We start from the raw sequence: 18395 nt of genomic DNA on the forward strand, positions 1-18395 counted from the left end.
CACAGCTGAAAGGGAAACAAATTTAAGACAAATGATTACATGTAATAACGTGTTCCCAAATACGGAGGACTATGGGGAAGGGGTGGACAGGGTAGGAGTCAGCATTTGTGCCTAAGTGTGGAGAGAGGAGGAGCAGGGTGGGTGTTGATGGAAGAGAAGTCTCCAGTAGGTCAGCGGTTGACATACAGATGCGGGCGAGCTAATGGGATGTTACATGTTAATTCAGAAGAGTTTTAAATCCTTCTTCCTCCCCACCTATGTCTCCTCTCCACCCCCATCAACTAATATAGCCTCTTCCAGGAGAAAAATATGAAAGATTTTTAAAAGAATAGAAAAGAGATTTATTTTACTTTTTGAGTTTGGTTTAGCACCAGAAAGATGAGAAAATGGCAACTTTAGGCTGCTTCATATCTGAGTCCCAAATTGCCAAGGATAAAACGAAAGATGCAGATTCTGCCAATTTATCCATCAATCTAAAGACTCGGAGAACCACCTCCAGGTTCCATCAGGATGGTGGAGCAGGTAAACTCTGTGCTCACCTCCTCCCAGGACCACGCCAAAAATACAACTGAATTCTAGACCAAACAACTTGGAGGACCATCTGAAGACCAGCTGACCAAATGCCCCCTTCTGAACAGGCTGGAGAGCATCAATAGACTCTGTTCTGTTTCCATTTCCCAGTACTATATTCATCTGGAAGATGGAAATAATACCCACCCTTAGTTTGCTATGACAAATGAAGAAGTACACACAACGCTACTGACACAGTGGCTAGCACGTCAATAATAGTCTTTGGAGGGGAAAAATGATGCAAAAATTTCTTCTGCTCACCTCGTCCCAATTCCTCCACTCAGGTGAAGTTTAACCTGCTATTAAATTTACAACCAACAGAAGGCGGCAGATTTCTACAAAAGTCCACGTGGGGAAGTGTCACATGGCCTGAAATCACTGGCAGCTTAAAGATTTCCCAGCAACGTATACATTTTATTCACGCCTACAGCTTTCTCCCACGTACCCACGGCTACCTTCCCCAAGGACCGTTTCCAGGGATGGTTGGTGAGGACAACCTTCATCTGCCCTCTCTCTTTAAAAACTATTATTCTTTATTGATTTTAGAGAGGGAGGGAGGGAGAGGGAGAGAGAGACAGAAACATCGATGAGAGAGAAACAATGATTGGCTGCCTCCTGCATGCCCCCTATGGGAGATTGAGCCTGCAACCTGGGCATGTGCCCTGAGTGGGTATCAAACTGGCAACCTCTTGCTATGTGGGTCGATGCTCAACCACTGAGCCACACTGACCGGGCCACCCGCCCTCTCTCTCTTTTTTTTTTTTAATCCTCACCCGAGGATATTTTTCCATTTTTTGTACAGATAGAGTGGGAGGGAGAGAGGAAGGGAGAGAGAGAGAGAAACATTGACGTGAAGGGACACATCGAGTGGCTGCCACCCGCACGGCCAACCAGGGCTGGGGACAATCTGCAACCGAAGTACGTGCCCTTAGCGGGAACTGAACCCGGGTCTCTCCGGACCGCAGGCCGACGCTCTAACCGCTGAGCCAAGCCGGCCAGGGCCACCCGCCCTCTCTTTATGGGGATGTTTAGATTGCTCAGCATGTCTTCATGGGTATTGATAAGAAAAACACTTCTGAGATGTTCTAAATTAAATTACAGCAGCTGAAGAGAAGCAGACGGAACAGCTAGCCCGTTGATAGCTGTGGCCCAGCTAACCGAGGACTGCTCACAGTCATGTGTGACCGTTGGAATTTTGGATTCATTTCCAGGTGGCTTTTTTCCACGATTATTCTAAAGAAAGAAAAGCCAGATGCCTTCGAACCCCAGCAGCCTCTGCTTGTAAGGAATTTTCCAGACTTGCCCAAAACCTACCCAAGGGAGCAAACTGCCCCTCTTCCGGCTTCACCTCTTCCGGCCCCTTGGTCTGCAGCTCAGGTACATTCTTTCAAAGGGCGGCCACGCCTTCCCCTCATCACGTGGCTCAGGAGCTGAGCGCACCTGCCTGGGGCGAGTCCGAGGAACGTCTCTTCCTCAGACCTGGGCGCCCAGCTCCACGCCATGGCATAACAGAGAAGTTTCGAGTCTCCAGTTCTACTGAGAATGACATTAAACGAATCTCAAGGAGCCGAGTGGTCCCTAGGAAAGAAGCTTGACTATTTGTGAAACCGAGAACTGGGTTCTGGAGCGTCCCCACCCCGTCCTCTGACCCGTAGGCGACTCGGGTCTCCTCTGGAACCTGAAGGGGAAGCAGCTGCTCCCGAGAAATGCACAGGCAAGGAGACAGGTAAGGTGGCCCCGGTTCTTCCCTTGAAACAGCAGACAGCTGTGACTTATCCTTACCCGCGTTCACCAGGTTCAAGGTGGGGAAGGGTTCACATTGCACAGTGACGACCCACTTCCAAAGGCAATAACATCCCAACGACCACACAGACCAAGTGTCAACATGAAAAGATCAGCCTACTTCCCCAGGAGACAAACAACAAAACAAGACAAAGACGTAACCGTCAAGCAGAGAAACCAACCCCTGAATAATGTATGTCTGCCTGTCTAAGGGAGTGAAAAGAAATAAAGGGAGCAGAAGTAACTTGCTCAAAAACGTGGACCACAGTATCATGAAACCTTAATAATTCAAACCTCATTTAAATATACACACAGGACTTCAGGCCCTATCAACTGATACCAGTTAATCCGAAAGGAAATAGAATTTGATGGTGGGGAAGTGTATCTTCTAAAAAGAGCAAACGATGCTCAAGTTAAAAACCATTTGCAGCAGAATTTACATATAATCAATATTGTTAACCAATTTTATCAGCTGCCCTCAGCGAAGCTCATGTTTCAAAACCAGAACCAATTTTATCTATTTATTATAGGTGATCCAGTCGAAAACTTCTGGGCAAAAGATGCTTCTTGATTAGCTCTTTGTAAGTACAAAAAAGCAAAAGATGAACGCAGCTAATTCTATAAATTAGTCTATTTTTCTCTATTCTAAATTAATGAGGCTTTATACTATTACCACCTTACTTCTGAGGTAAGCCAAAGTTGTCATAATCAATATTTTTATATGTGTGTTTGAAGGAACATCAGACATAAGCTATACAAAATCAAATTTATATTTTCCATATTAGAATTAATATTAGAAAGAATTGGCTTAAAGGATTCGATATTGAAACTCAATTCTGGCTCAAGTTTACTTATCTTCTTTTTAAAATATATTTTTTTATTGATTTTTTTAGAAAGAGAAGAAGGGAGAGATAGAAATATCGATGTGAGAGAGAAACATCAATTGGTTGCCTCCTGCATGCCCCCCACTGCGGATTGAGCCTGAAACAGGCATGTGCCCCGACCAGGAATCAAACCAGGACCTCTCAGTCCATGGGACAATGCTCAATCCACTGAGCCACACCAGCCAGGCTCACATTTACTTATCTTTAAAATGGAAACAATCATAGTACTTACCTCATAGGATCGCTGTGAGATTTAAATTAAATAATCCATTTAAATGGCTTAGAACAGCACCTGGCATTCAATATATGCTAGCATTATTGCTATTATCGTCATTAGTGTTATTTTGTTTGGAATCATTTTTATATCAGAGATAGCACCTTCTAATTTCCTGGGCAAATATGAAACAGACAATACTTTGTCAATCTTCGACGGTGTCTCCATCCCCACAAAACTCTCAGGGCTTGCTTCCCACTGGGTGGAAGGCTGCCCATTAGGAAGAACACGGGTTTGACCCTCAACACTGGATTACTTAATTCTCCTTTAAATACGAAACTAAAAACAACATCTCAGATGAGTTGTGCTTTGGCTCCATACTATCTATTCCGTGGAAAGGAAGACAACTACATTTTTAGTATTTAGTTTGCCCATTGCATATTTCTTTATGCTGAACATTTTTTCTGTCTCAACCATAAAAGAGGAAACACAGATGAAGTAGGTATGCGGGGAAGGTGGCAGTTTGGGGAGGAAAGAAAGAGAATAGTGGAAATTGGAGGCAAATGGTTAAGTGACTGACCCTAACGTGCAAATATGATGAAGCTAATAATACAAATACAATGTTACCCTCTTCCCGATTTATCCAATGTGATGTTGCCTTTCTTTACAAGTTAAGACCCTTGTGTCTCTTCATATCAATGCTTTCTTTCCCATAAGAGACAAAAAGAAGGGCAGTGGAATTCATTTGGTGATTTCAGTGGTCCTACTATTAAAAGGGCTGAGCTGATATGTATGCATGGGTCCGGTGCCTGGCTGACGGGCCAGTCTTCCTGTGCACAATGACCCTGCCCTTCCAGCCTCTGGCTGACCAATGGGAAGAAGGTGATTGTGATCCTCTGTGGGTCACCTCGACACAAATAAATACATGAAAGCTACAGACTGCTCAAATGTATTCTCAAATTTAAAATTAACTATTTCAAAAGAGAAAGATAATAACATCTCCATCTTAAGATTTATTGAAAGAATAACACAAATTACTATTCTAATACATACTATACTCTACAAATATGTTTTCCTCTCTCTCAGATTACATAGTCTGACCCTGGAAATGTAGGGGTAAGTAATGGGAATTACATGCTGATCTGCTCTGAAGACCCTAAAGTATCAGAATCACAAAAGCACTAAAGCAGTATTTTTGTTTTTTGGTAAGGTGACTCTGACCGGGAAAGGTTCATCATTCCACATTAACCGAAGGTGAACCTATTCAATGCAGTTAAAATAATAAATGCTGTTAAGTTGATTTCCCTCAACCACAGCAGAGGTGACTGAATGCTTCACAGACAGTTTTTTGTTTTGTTTTAAAATTGATTTTTAAGAGAAATCAAATCAGCAACCTTTCAGTGCATGGGACAACACCCAACCAGCTGCGCCACACCGGCCGGGGCTGGACACGGCAGCTGGGATGCTAACACCCTGAGTGCACACGGCGTGGAAAGGTTACCTGTCCCAGAGACCGCCAGTCCAAGCCAGCGCTGCCGATGTACACGTGCTGCTTGTCCACGATCCAGAAGGAGGACTGCAGCCGGCCCTTGTTGTACATGGTCATGTTCATGTAGGTCACCTCGGCCCCTAGGAGTTCAAGGAGATCCGTCAGCCTCTGTGGCCAGGCCCCGAACGAGCCATCAGTCATCAACCAGCCCCAGTACTCATGGTTTGCATGGATCACAATTCAGGGAAGCCAAATAGTTACATTAGTTCAGTGCACAGAAGAACCTGAGGAGTTGCTTTGTTCTCAAAGAGAAGAAAGCAAAGGGGTGGTGGGGGCGGGGGGAGTAGCAGCATCTTCCTACGTATAGGAAGAGGGGCTCTGCAGAGCTATGGCTTCTCCCCTCCGGACCGCAGGCCAACGCTCTAACCGCTGAGCCAAACCGCCCAGGGCGAGCTATGGCTTCTCAGCTCAGGTCTGCCTGGGATCAGGTGGCGAGACGGGTGTGTCCTGCTCTTTCTTCTTCCTTCGCAATATTTCCATTCCATTTTGCAATCAGTACTGTGGTCAGTCCTGTCTGGCGGGACAGCTCTCCTCAACAAGAAATCGGCCGCCTCTTACTTTCTATCCATTATTTTCATCCTTTACTCTTTCATTTGTCTACTTCACTTTCCTCCTGGTCACTTAATTTTGATCCGGGTCTCTTCCTCACCTTTCTTTCTTTCTTTCTTTTCTTTTTTTTTTATCCTCACCCGAGGACATTTTTTGATATTTTGTTCAGATAGAGGGAGAGGGAGAGAGAGAGAGAAACATCGACGTGAAAGCGACACATCGAGTGGTTGCCACCCACACGACCCAACCAGGGCCGGGGACAAACTGCAACCAAGGTACGTGCCCTCAGCGAGAACCGAACCCAGGTCTCTCTGGACCGCAGGCCGACGCTCTAACCACTGAGCCAAACCGGCCAGGGCTCTTCCTCACCTTTCTTTATCTGATAGTCCTGAATTGAAGCAACAATGTTGATTCAAACCTTAAAATACAACCTGGAATGGTTAACTAGGTCACTCAGACTATTGTTAAAATGTCTTTAAAAAGCAGTTTCAGGTCTGAGGTAACCACCCATTCTAAGTATGATGTGTCCTAACTAGCTGGCGAGCTGCCATGTACTGTCACCTTGGCACTTACAACCTCTCTCTTCTTTCTCCTTTTAAAAAACTTTTTAAAATTTATTGCGGTGACATTGGTTAATAAGATTATTTAGGTTTCAAGTATATGAATCTATGATCCATTGAATGCAAAACCATTTAAAGAAATTTCTGCTAAAGGCCCATTTCTTTTTTTTTATTTTTTTTTTTATCCTCACCTGAGGACATTTTTCGATATTTTGTTCAGATAGAGTGAGAGGGAGAGAAAGAGAGAGAAACATCCACGTGAAAGCGACACATCGAGTGGCTGCCACCCACACGACCCAACCAGGGCTGGGGACAAACTGCAACCAAGGTACGTGCCCCTAGCAGGAACCGAACCCGGGTCTCTCCGGACCACAGGCCGACACTCTAACCGCTGAGCCAAACCGGCCAGGGCTAAAGGCCCATTTCTTTAAAATGAAAGACCTACCTGCATACATTTAATGAACTAAGCTATTGTTTCCACATTCAGTATTAACGATGAGGGTGTAGCGAGTGGCCCATGTTACTGTCAGAACCTTCATGACCAGAGGAAAACATAGTATCATGTGCAGAAGGATACATTCTGGGGTGTCGGATGGGGGAGTGATACACACTATAAACTTGACCCGGGACTCTTGAGAAGATGTGAAGTATCTGGGCTCCTGTGGCAGGAGGGTGAAGAGGCTATGGGGTTGGGAGGGGACCGGAGGGGAAGCCTGCACCCAAGGAGATGTTCTCGTGGGTGGAGTAAGTTCTTTATTCTAGAACTGGGGGTGGGGTGGGGTGTCCCTCAGCCTCCAGCCATCCCAGATAGTAACCTAGAGTAGGGACAGGCCCCAGAGGAGGAGCAGCGGATCTCATCGCAGAATCGCCATGTCTCAGTGGGTCGTTACCACGATAATTACGGTAAGACCCCAGTCTGCATGCAGGGTGCGCCCTGCCCCAGATACGCAGCCTCCAGCGCCCCACTGTGGATGGACAGCAGCGTGAGTCTTCGCGACTATTCATTCCGACCACTCCTTGACACAGGACTCAACCGGGTGGCTTGAAACAGCAGGAGTTTATTCAGTCAGTTCTGGAAGTCAGACGTCCAACGTCAAAGTGCCGGCAGGGTCCTGCTCCCTCTGAAACTGCGGGAGAGTCTCTCCTCGCCTCTTAGCTCCTGCTGGTGGCCGTCGGTCTTGGGCTTGTAGCTGCATCACTCCAGTCTCCACCTGTTGTCACCTGACGTCCCCTTGTCTCTGCTTTCTCCTCTTCCTACTGGTCAGGTCGGCTGAAGGGCCCACCTCACTGTGGTATGACCTCAACGTAACTAACTACACTTGCAGAGGCCCTATTTCCAAATGAAGTCACATTCAACATTGCTTTCGGGGGACACAATTCACCCCATCACAGGGATCCAGGCAGTTTACCTGGCCGTGCCCTTCAGTGGCACTGGACTAAACAGCGTGGAAGGAAGCATCTTGTCTCTGGAAGGAAGACAGTGACGGTGACCTTGACATTTGCCTCCGAGTCCATCTTCAACATGTGCCTATGGTCAGGCCATTGCCTGCCTCCCTACTCTGTCTAGAAACATCTTTAACTCTCTGTGACATTGGCTGGCAGTCACCTCTTGGCCTAGGACGCTGTGCCTTAAATTTGACCCCATGGCCAGCTGTTACCTTGCATGGACTGTTTATTGGTTCTTAGACTCCCCATGGGGCCTGGCTCATGCCCCCTGCAGCCCTAGTCCATTGGCCCATCTGAGGGAACACTGGGCCCATCTGAAGGGCCAAACAGGGACCATCCCTTCTGACGTCTCTGCGTATCCATCTCCCTAAAAGTGCTATATTACTTTACTTGGCAGCTCAGCTTAAAGAGTTATGATTTCGGGAGCCACAGGCTTTGTGTGGTCCACCTTGTGACCTTGTGACCACCCTCCATCCGGAGCCTCGTCAGTTACTTATCGATGCCTAAAACGACCTTACAGAGGAATGGGCTTTCCTCCAGCAAACGTCTGTTGTGCTATATGACATTAGGAACGAAAGACCTAAGGTGTCTGATTAAAATTCAGGCATACTGAATAAAGCATAATATTTAAAACAATCCAGAGCTAGATGTAGAGATCAAACAACTGTAATAAGAGTAACTTCCGTTCATTGAACCTCTGTGTGTTCCCAGTGCCAACACAGCCACGTTACAACTATCCCACGTGGTATGTTGTATTTTCCTAATTTTAGTCTATAATAAACCACTGGACATGGTGTAAAATAATCAACTGAAAATATCTGATGACACATCTGGAAAAATATTTTTCTGCCTATGATTTGTAGAATATCACTTTCCAATTAAGAATCTCTTTGTTTTTCTATTTATTCTCTATCTCTAAAGATATATCCTTTTATCTTTTTTTTTTTTTATCCTCACCTGAAGATATTTTTTGCATCTATCATCAGACAGAGTGGGAAGGAGAGAAGGGGGAAGAGAGAGAGAGAGAAACATCGATGTGAGAGAGACACATCGAGTGGTTGCCACCTGCACAACCCTAAGCGAGGCTGGGGACAAACTGCAACCAAGGTATATGCCCTTAGTGGGAACCGAACCCGGGACTCTCTGGTCCATGGGCCAACGCTCTAACCGCTGAGCCAAAACCGGCCAGGGCCATATACCTGGATAGATATATATATTTAGTCATTTTCAACATGTCCCTCAGTTTATTACAAGCACATTATTCAATATTTTACTTAAGAGAATTTTATAGGTACTTCTAAAATATCTTGGTTGGTTGGTTATAGAAATTATCCTCAGCCTACTGTTTTTAAAAATGTTATCTAAAGAGAGGATTAAAATCGAATGTGTCTGACTACAAAACATACTTCACTAAAAAAAGTCTTTAATGCAGCCCTTGCAGGAGTAGTAGTGACATATGTACACAAACTACATGTCAGTTTACTTCACAGCCTTATGCTGGAATCAACTGGCAAAGATGGCCACATGCATTTTAATATAAACATTAAATATTATAGACTTTTAAGATTATAGAATATCTTTAAAAGCTTAATTCAAAGAAATCCCTTTTTCAACAGCTTTGAAAATGTATTTACTTAGGTTCGATTAACCAATTCTCATTTTTCTAGATTTCATTTTTAACAGAAGATAATGTGCTGGCCTCTCCGTTTGCAGCCTACGACCCACCGTACAGAGGCCTCGGACGCCGGGGAGAGACGCCGGGCAGAGGCGCGCACCACAGCAACACGCCAGGACCACCGGCTGGCGCTGTGCGAGGCTGTGGTGCTGGTGGCCGGGAGCTCCGCACATCCTCCTGTTTGGCCTGATCATCCACTTGATTAACAGATGGTTAATAGGATCATCGGCAATTCAGAGTAATGTTTCTAGATGCCAAAAGTGAAAACTCAATGTATGGACTTATTTCTATAAATGCTTTATAAGATACGTTCATGATATCTAGGAAGCCCTAATTAGATCATCAAAAAACTGAACACGTGCTGACGTGGTGGTGGGTGGTCAGGTCCTGGTCGGTGGCACTAATCTCGATAAAGCGGTGTGGGTGATTCCCATGTTTTACATCCTTTTCGGGAAGTAAAACATTAAAATCAGGACATTCCAATCTGCTATTACAACTCCTCTGAGTTTTTTTTTTTTGTTTTTTTTTTTTATCCTCACCCGAGGACTTTTTTCCATTTTTTGTACAGATAGAGTGGGAGGGAGAGGGAGGAAGAGAGAGAGGGAAACATCGATGTGAAGGGACACATCGAGTGGCTACTACCCGCACAACCAACCAGGACCAGGAACAAACTGCAACCGAGGTACGTGCCCTTAGCGGGAACCGAACCCGGGTCTCTCCAGACCACAGGCGGACGCTCCAACTGCTGAGCCAAACCGGCCAGGGCATTTTATATACTTACTTACTTACTTACTTATTTGTTTATTTATTTATTTATTTTTGGTACATGCCCCTAATGGGAACTGAACCTGGGACTCTCTGGTCCGCAGGCCGATACTCCAACCACTGAACCAAACCGGCCAGGGTACATCCTTTTCGGGAAGTAAAACATTAAAATCAGGACATTCCAGTCTGCTATTACAACTCCTCTGAATTTTAACAGAGATGCTCTGTTGACATTTAATAGAAAATGCTCCCGGTTTCAGAGAGATTCTGTTTCTTTGCTAAGTTATTCTTATGGTATTAGCCCGGTAATAGTGTCCTTTATTTTGTGCATACATACTTTCAATGAAGAGGATACTCCATTAAAATTTCATAGAAAAAAGGAAAATGTTAACTAGAATGTTATTTATGAATTAAAAATTATTTAAAGAAAAACGTATAATGCCACAATGAGTTGGAAATTATGTTACCACATTGGAGAATCAAATTGCCTGCTATTCTCCAGAGTCTTCCCCTAGGAAGACTTGCCAGCATCAGACTGGCTTATCATCGGTCCCATGTCCCATTCAGTGGAATTATAACTATCTCACCTACAGCACTGTTCTCTTGCAGGGACCCTAATGTTTGCCTTATCAGATTTCAGTGTACTTCATTGTTTTTTAATTGATTTGAGATTCAGAGAGAGACAGAGAGGAACATTGATTTGTTGTTCCACTTATTCATACATTCATTGGTTGATTCTTGTATATGCCCTGACTGGCTATTGAACCTGCAACCTTGGTATTATCAGGATGACGCTCTAACCACTTGAGCTACCTGGCCACAGCCTACCTTACTGTTTTTTACATGTGATGCAGACATGGATGACAGTACCTGGGTGTAGTTCAAAGTCAACGCCACTTTCCTGTAATGCAGACCCAAGGGGACCATCTTTTCATCTGTGCTTATTATACTATTTTTAGGATGAGACTATGCTTGGGAATCTGCTTCTTTATCATCAACTTAAAAACCCCTATACAGTCAGGTGCCATAGTGACCATTCGGTCAACAATGGCCCAGATGTACAACGGTGGTCCCATAAGATGATAATGGAGCTGAAACATTCCCATTGCCTAGTGACACTGGACGGTCAGCACAGTGCATGATCATGTGTGGGGTGATGCTGGTGTCAACACACCTACTGCGCTGATAGTCATATAGAGCACAGCACATACAACTGTGTACAGTATGTGATGACAATAAATGACTGTTACTGGTCTATGTATTTACTATACTTCTAATTGCTATTTTAGAGTGTGCTCTTTCTACTTAGAAAGAAAACCTGGCTGTGGAACAGTGTGCCATGTTACACTGGTAGCAGTCTCTTGTGTCCTGTGTTTACTGACTGCATCCTTTTCTTTGTGCTTTATTTAATCTCATGTGGTTTGATTCAGTAACATGCTATCCAGGTGTGTAGCTGGGATCAATGGCTGTACCATGCACTAGGCACGTAGTAGGCAACACTATCTAGGCTTGTATAAGTGCACTCTGTGATGTTTGCACAATGCCACAATCACCCAAAGACATTTCTGGGAACAGAACCCCGTTATTAAACAGCACATGACCGTACTCACATTTTCATCAGAAATAGATCTGCAAATAATATCAGATATTTGTTGAGTGGTAGTTAATTCATCATCTCAGGGTACTTATTCCAATCTAAAATTGCTAAAGAATTATTTATCATTTCCATTGTGAAGCTGCAAAAATGTCTTGTTCTCCCTAGATTAATATGAGACCAGGGTTCTCAAATGGGATGGATGGTAGAGATTTTGAAGATTAGTGCTGGGGTGTCCACATACACTTACTCATAAGGAGAATAACTCAGGGGCAATGAGCCACTTGGAAGACCATTTGGTCAAAGTGCAGATAAGAAGAGTTTAATTCTACCTATGCTTAGATTTATATAATCAAGAGTAGTTTCTAGACACGTAGTGGTTCTCTTTCTGTCTCTCTCAGAAGAGAAACAAAAGCTTCCCAGGATATTTTTTAGTTGATGTTACATACAGTTTAGATGTTCACCATTTCTTCCTGGTCAACACCCTGTCCTTAGAGGGCAAGATGTACCCGCATGACGCAGAATGGGGTGGTCTAGGTAGGATCTGAATCAATTCCATCTCTACAGGGTGTCCTCCAAAAATGTATACAGGGTGTCTGTAGATTCTATTACATTTTGAAGATGAAATGCATTTCAATAAATAGTGGCTTTATAATTATTCAAAGCTGTGTAGACATTTTTGGGGATGCCCTATATTTGGCCACAGCTGATGAACTAAATGTAGACACCTGACCTAAGCTAACCCAATCAAATTTCCTCCTTTGGGGACTTCAATACTGAGTCACAAAGTGAGTTCAAAGAAGCTGTGCTACAGAGTCATACACATACGGAGGTGACCACGACTGTCCAAGTCCACAGGAGGAGGCAGGCTTGAGAGAGAGAGAGAAGGCAGAAACCAGATACACGAGGAGAAGAGATAAAGAGACAATGTCCCCCCAAGAGAGTAACGGGAGAATGAGCAGCGGTGGGACAGAGTCCAAGGCCAGCCTGTCCCCTCAGGCCAGCTCCACTTTGTAGCCGGAGTTCCTCTAAGTCCTAAGAACAAATTACCTGTTATTTAAGCTGGTTTTGGAGGCGTTCTGTTTCTTTACTGTTACTTTTATGGTATTAATCACATAATTTTGTACTTCATTTTGTGCACACACAATTCTAGAAGTCCCACAATCTTTACACACACACACACATATATAAAATATTTGACTAAAAATATTCCATTCTAGCCTGAACACTCATGCAATTTGTAGCATAAACTGCACAATTAAGTGTTTCAGATTTTGAAGATTTAAAATAAGCATACTGTCAAAATACTTATCACAATGACGCAAAAGTCAAGACTGGAGTACCTTGTGGTTAAAAAGTAAAAATAAACCTCCCCATTCCCCGTGGATCACCATGATGAAAATCGAGCAAATCCCACTTCCAAGTTTATTTCCAGAAACTCACCTTTGAAAGCATATTATCAGCAGCTTTAATAAATGTTATGATCTAACATTTATAGATTCAAGAGAGTATACATAGCCCGGCCGGTGTGGCTCAGTGGTTGAGCGTCGCCCCATGCACCAAGAGGTCGCCGGTTGAATTCCCGATTAGGACACATGCCCAGGTTGTGGGCCCGATCCCCAGTGGGGGGCAGGCAGGAGCCGGCCAATTGATGTTCTCGTTCATCCATGTTTCTACCTCTCTCTCCCTCTCCCTTCCTCTCTCTCTTGAATCAATAAAAAAAAAAAATTTTAAAAAGAGAGTATGTGTGCCCTGGCGGGTTTGGCTCAGTGGTTAGAGCGTTGGCCCGCGGTCCTGAGAGACCCAGGTTAGGTTCCCGCTAAGGGCACGTACCTCCGTTGCAGTTTGTCCCTGGCTCTGGTCAGTCGTGCGGGTGGCAGCCACTCGATGTGTTCCTTTCACATCGATGTTTCTCTCTCTCTCTCTGTTCCTCTCTCCCCCTCCTATTCTACCTGAACAAAAAATGGAAAAATGTCCTCGGGTGAGGATAATAAAAAATAAAAAAAAATTTAAAAAGAGAGTATGTGTAAATTACAAGAAGCACCATATACATACCGACACCTGTGAACCTTCCATCTTACTGAACCCTGGAGCCTTAACAACCCTATGATAGCAGTGCTTCCAATCAGTGGCAATTCTGTCCCTGTCCCCGGGGCACATGGGGCTATATCCAGAGACATATTTGGTTGTCACTGGCCAGAGTGGGTCGAGTTCAAGGATACTGCTAATGCACAGAAGCCCCCAGAACAAAGACTGACCTTGCCCACATGTGGACAGTCCCAAGAATTTGAATTCCTGCTGGACGCTGTGAGTCCTGTTTGATCCCACACCCCCACCACTTCCCTCCGACGCAACTGCGGTCCCGAGTCTAGTGCTTACCACTGTCTTGTTTTTAAGTATTTTATCATATGCACATGTATCCCTAAGAGCATTATCAAAAAAGAGTTTATTACCAGCTTTTGTGGCATCAAAGAGAAATGCATCCGCATCAGTAAGTACAGATTTCTGGACAGGCTCCAGATCTTTCCTGAAAGCCAAGTTTGCAGCAGGAATCTGTCTCATCAATCAAGTGCTTCTTCTCCTGAACGTATTAATTTGTGTGGGGAATGAAAAGGTCAGAGTTGGCCTGTTCTTGGGAGTTTTCATAAGACCAGTACAGTTGAAGCAATTTAATTAGCAAGATTTTCGGAATCCATTGGCTGGAAGGCGGAGAGGAACAGAAAGGGTCGAACCACCTGTCACGACAGCTCCGCTTTCTCATCATTCAGTGAACGGTATTCAGAAAAATTTTAAGATAATCAATTACACGTTCCAGTTGTGGAAAGAAATGAATTCGAGGGCACATTTCCATTTTAGTGTTAACATAGCTATTCACATACTGTCAGAAGTAGGTTGTGAATTTTTCACAGGTTGCTTTTGCTACTGTGCTTTTAGTCTATAGATTTAGACTCCGAGGGTAGTTTCTAGAAGTTGTCTCTTCCCTCTCACATATTTTTTTATTATAATTAGAATATTCTGCCTCTAAGGAAATACTGTGCTTTGATGATTGCCCCATAGCCCAACAGGTAAGCGATCTGTAGGAATGGTTGATTTAAGAAACCACCAGGCTTAAAAAGAAAAGTTGTGCTTAAAAATAAAATTTGCATAAATTATACTTCCTCAATTACACATAAAAAAGAAAAATGTTGGCCTAGCCGGGGTAGTTCAGTGGTTGAGCATCGACTCATGCACCAAGAGGTCACCAGTTTGATTCTCAGTCAGGACACATGCCCAGGTTGTGGGCTCAATCCCTAGTGGGGGGCGTGCAGGAGGCGGCCAGTCGATCTCATCAAAGTTTCCATCTCTCTCCCCCCTCCCTTCCTCTCTCTCTCTCTCTAAAATCAATAAAGAAAAATAAAAAAGGAAAAATGTCATACTCAAAACACATAAGCAAAAACATGATCTCCAGTGGCTCATGAGTTATTTACAGTGTGACAGGGTCTGGGAGGTTGGTGCAGAGCAGGTGCAATGACTTCCTGTCTCTTCCCTCCCTGCGGAGGCAGCACCACACTCCGCATAGCCACCAAGGTGGGGAGCGGGGAACGAGGAGCGCTCCGGGCCGCTGTTGGGAGCCACCGGAAGGAGGTGGCCTGTCAGAGCCCAGCGCTGTCTGTGACATGGAGGACGGGGACCCACACTACTCTGTTTACTTTGCGGCCCCAGGAGGGCCAGACGTGCGCAGCCTGGTCTGCCAGGCTCCTGGGGTGACGAGCCCGCTTGGTGGAACATGACACTCCCTCTAACACAAGTCAACAGCTCCGAGGAGGCCGCCCAGGAAAAGAAGCATATGGCTGGCACTGAGGCAGAGCGAATGCAAGACAGGGATTCTGAAGGACATTCGAGAAGACACTGCGAGAGCATCACCTAAGAACAAGAAAATGTTCTTGGAAATAAAAAGGATCCAAAACGCGAATTCGATCAAGGCAGTGTAATTAATACAGGACCGTCAGTGATGTCCAAGTTCAAATGCAGGAATTTACAACACAGACATGAAGAAACAGATGATCGCTGAGCAGTTGGTGCATGGAGAATTTACCTGGGGACCTAATACCGCAGTTAAAGTCTCACAGGGAGAAAAAGCCATCTCTCCGAAAGTAGAAAAAGGATGATAAATGCGATAAAAAAGTCAGAAATGAGAGGATTTGACTAAGACATTAAGAATCCAATTATGGTAGGTCCAGGGAGAACCAAAATCAAAAGAGAAGAAATTATAAATTGCAAAGCAAAACTTCCAAGAACTGAAGAACAAGAGTTTCTAACTTATAAAAACCTACCAATTCCTGGGCACAGAATTTTAAGAGACTCACACACATACAGCAAGTTTTCAGAGTATTGGAAGTAAATAAGATTCTAAAAGCTTTCGGAGAGGAATAAAAGATTAACATACAAAGATTAGTAGTAAATCTGAATTATACCAGATATTTTATAGTAACAATGAAAACTAAGAAATAGTTCCAGGGGAACTAAGTTCCTATATCTAACAAAGACTGAGGATAAAATAAACACATTTTCGGGTACGAAAGGTGTTAAGTCCAACCTCTCTCCGAAGTTAGCTACTGGAGAATGGGCTCCAACATAATGAGGGGAAAAAGGGAAAAGCTGTAGAAGACCCTACATAAGACAGAAGCAAACTGAACACCCTCCCGAGGGTGAGAGAGAGCCCTGTGTGATCACCCAGAGAGCCTTGGGACGGTCCCTGCCGGGAGGATGACCGAGGGGCCCAGGAAGGACCTCCAAGGAAAAGCTAATAAGATGGATGGGCTGATGTGCCCAATTACGTGAAGGTTCTATGTTGTCTTTTGAGATGATTTAATAGGAAAGGCATAGAATCATTAATTAAAAGGGAAATTTGTACAAAAGGAAGTGTGATCGCTGTCTGTGGATCAGTTGTTACTAATGTTCAGTGTGAACAGAAAAAATTATTATTATTATTATTTTTATCCTCACCCAAGGACTTTTTTTTTTTTTTTTTTTGCATTTATCCTCAGATGCAGTGGAAGGGAGAGAGGGAGGAAGAAAAAGAGAGAAACATAGATGTAAGAGAGACACACAGACTGGCTGCCACCCACACAACCCCATCCGGGCTGGGGAAAAACTGCAACCGAGGTACGTGCCCTTAGTGGGAACTGAACCCGGGACTCTGGTCCATGGGCCAACGTTTAACTGCTGAGCCAAACAGGCTGGGCCAAAAGAATTCCACTTTAATAGTAAAACTGTAACACTATTTTCATTAAAATTAAGAATATAGAGTAATTGTTCACTATAATTTAATTGTTCAAAAATTCCATTAAAAATGGGGGGGGAAAACTATAGAAAATGAAACAGAAGAGATAAAAGTCTCTCTTTTACTGGTGTTTTGAACATTATACCTGAAAAACCCAACAGAGTATAACAAAAGGATTCTTGAATTTAAAAAAGACAAGGGGTCTAGATAAATGATAAAAACCTTTGTTCTGAAATATCAATAATTGGCTAGAAATTAGAATATAAAAAAGTCTAGAGACAGAAAAATGGCGGCGGAGTGAATGGAGCTACACAGACCATCTCCCAGGACCAAACTGGATTTACAATGAAAATAAATGCAAATCGTCAGGAAGGGGCAACCGAAAGACACCTTGGAGGAACACATAACCAGGGTCACCGACTCAATCCTAGTAGGCTTGCGAGGACGCGAGAGGGGGCCGGGAGCCCACGGTCCGCAGCGGCCTGGGCGGGGACCAGGGGGCTCGGCAGGAAGTTGCTGCCGCCTCCCCTGCGACCCCGCCTGAGTCCTGTGAACTCTGCTGCCTGCTAAGCCCTCGGCTGGTGCCACACGGACTCTCTGGGACCAGGGGGCTCTGCTGGAAGCTGCTGCCACCTCGGCAGTGTCCACTGCGGCTTAGTCCTGGGGTTTCTGCTGAGTGCCACGCCCTGGGCTGGTGCACAGCCGTGGCCGCCCTTGGCTGGAAGCAGCACCTTCCAGTTAACAGTCCCAGGCGGCTCCACAACGCAGAGTCTGGACAGAGGCTAAATTGGCAGCAGCCACTCACCTTGGGCTCCGGCAGAGGGAAGGCAGACTGGACTGGAACTGTGTGGGGACACTCGGGTTTTGGAGGGTGCTCAGAGCTTTCGCTGAGTGCAGCTACGCAGGACTGTGGTCATCTTACTCCTTCCCAGGGCCCTGGGGAGAGGCAGCAGCCCTTCCCTCAGAGATTCAACCCCACCTGGTGGCCATTGAAATGCTAATTGAGGCCCATTAACAACCAGCAGCTGCCCCACCCTCAGGAAATCCTCTTACACTGAGCACCTGAGAGAGTTTTTCAGGCAACTCAGAAACCAATGTTCTTCAGGTGACCTCTACTAATAGCCTCCAGGCAAAAAAAGCTGTAGGATAACTACCATTCCCTGGGCTAGCAACACTACCATTCCCTGGGCTAGCAACACTAACCAGAAAAGCGAAGACTTGACAGTGGTGTTTAAAGTGGGTCCTCCCTGGCTCATCCAAACCCAGGAGAGGGAGCCACAAACAGCAGAACAGCAACACCCACAGGGAAAATTTGGCAGACTCCAAAGCCCACTGTGATAGCCAAAATGGTGAAAAACAGAAACAAAAGCCAAATGAAACAACAAGAGACCTCTACCGAAGATGAGATAAATGAGGTGGAATTAAGCAAGTTAACAGAACTAGAATTTAGAGCCATGATGTTGCGGAAGCTCAACAGCATGTGTAAGGACATGAGCACCATGAGTAAAGACATAGAAATGTTGAAAATCAACCAGTTGGAAATT

The 18395-nt window shown here is 44.7% G+C and overlaps 1 protein-coding gene across 1 annotated transcript in view; it reads right to left on the bottom strand.

Moving 5' to 3' along the window:
• PLD5 (phospholipase D family member 5) overlaps positions 1-18395 on the bottom strand; it is a 265792-nt gene that overhangs the window by 66267 nt on the left and 181130 nt on the right. The window contains exon 5 of the mRNA XM_036277523.1: positions 4952-5079. Coding sequence (XP_036133416.1) covers positions 4952-5079 — 128 coding nt within the window. The remainder of the gene's footprint in view (positions 1-4951; positions 5080-18395) is intronic.

This window comes from Molossus molossus, unplaced genomic scaffold, assembly GCF_014108415.1.
Source record: "Molossus molossus isolate mMolMol1 unplaced genomic scaffold, mMolMol1.p scaffold_m16_p_23, whole genome shotgun sequence".
Classification (NCBI taxonomy): Eukaryota; Metazoa; Chordata; class Mammalia; order Chiroptera; family Molossidae; genus Molossus; species Molossus molossus.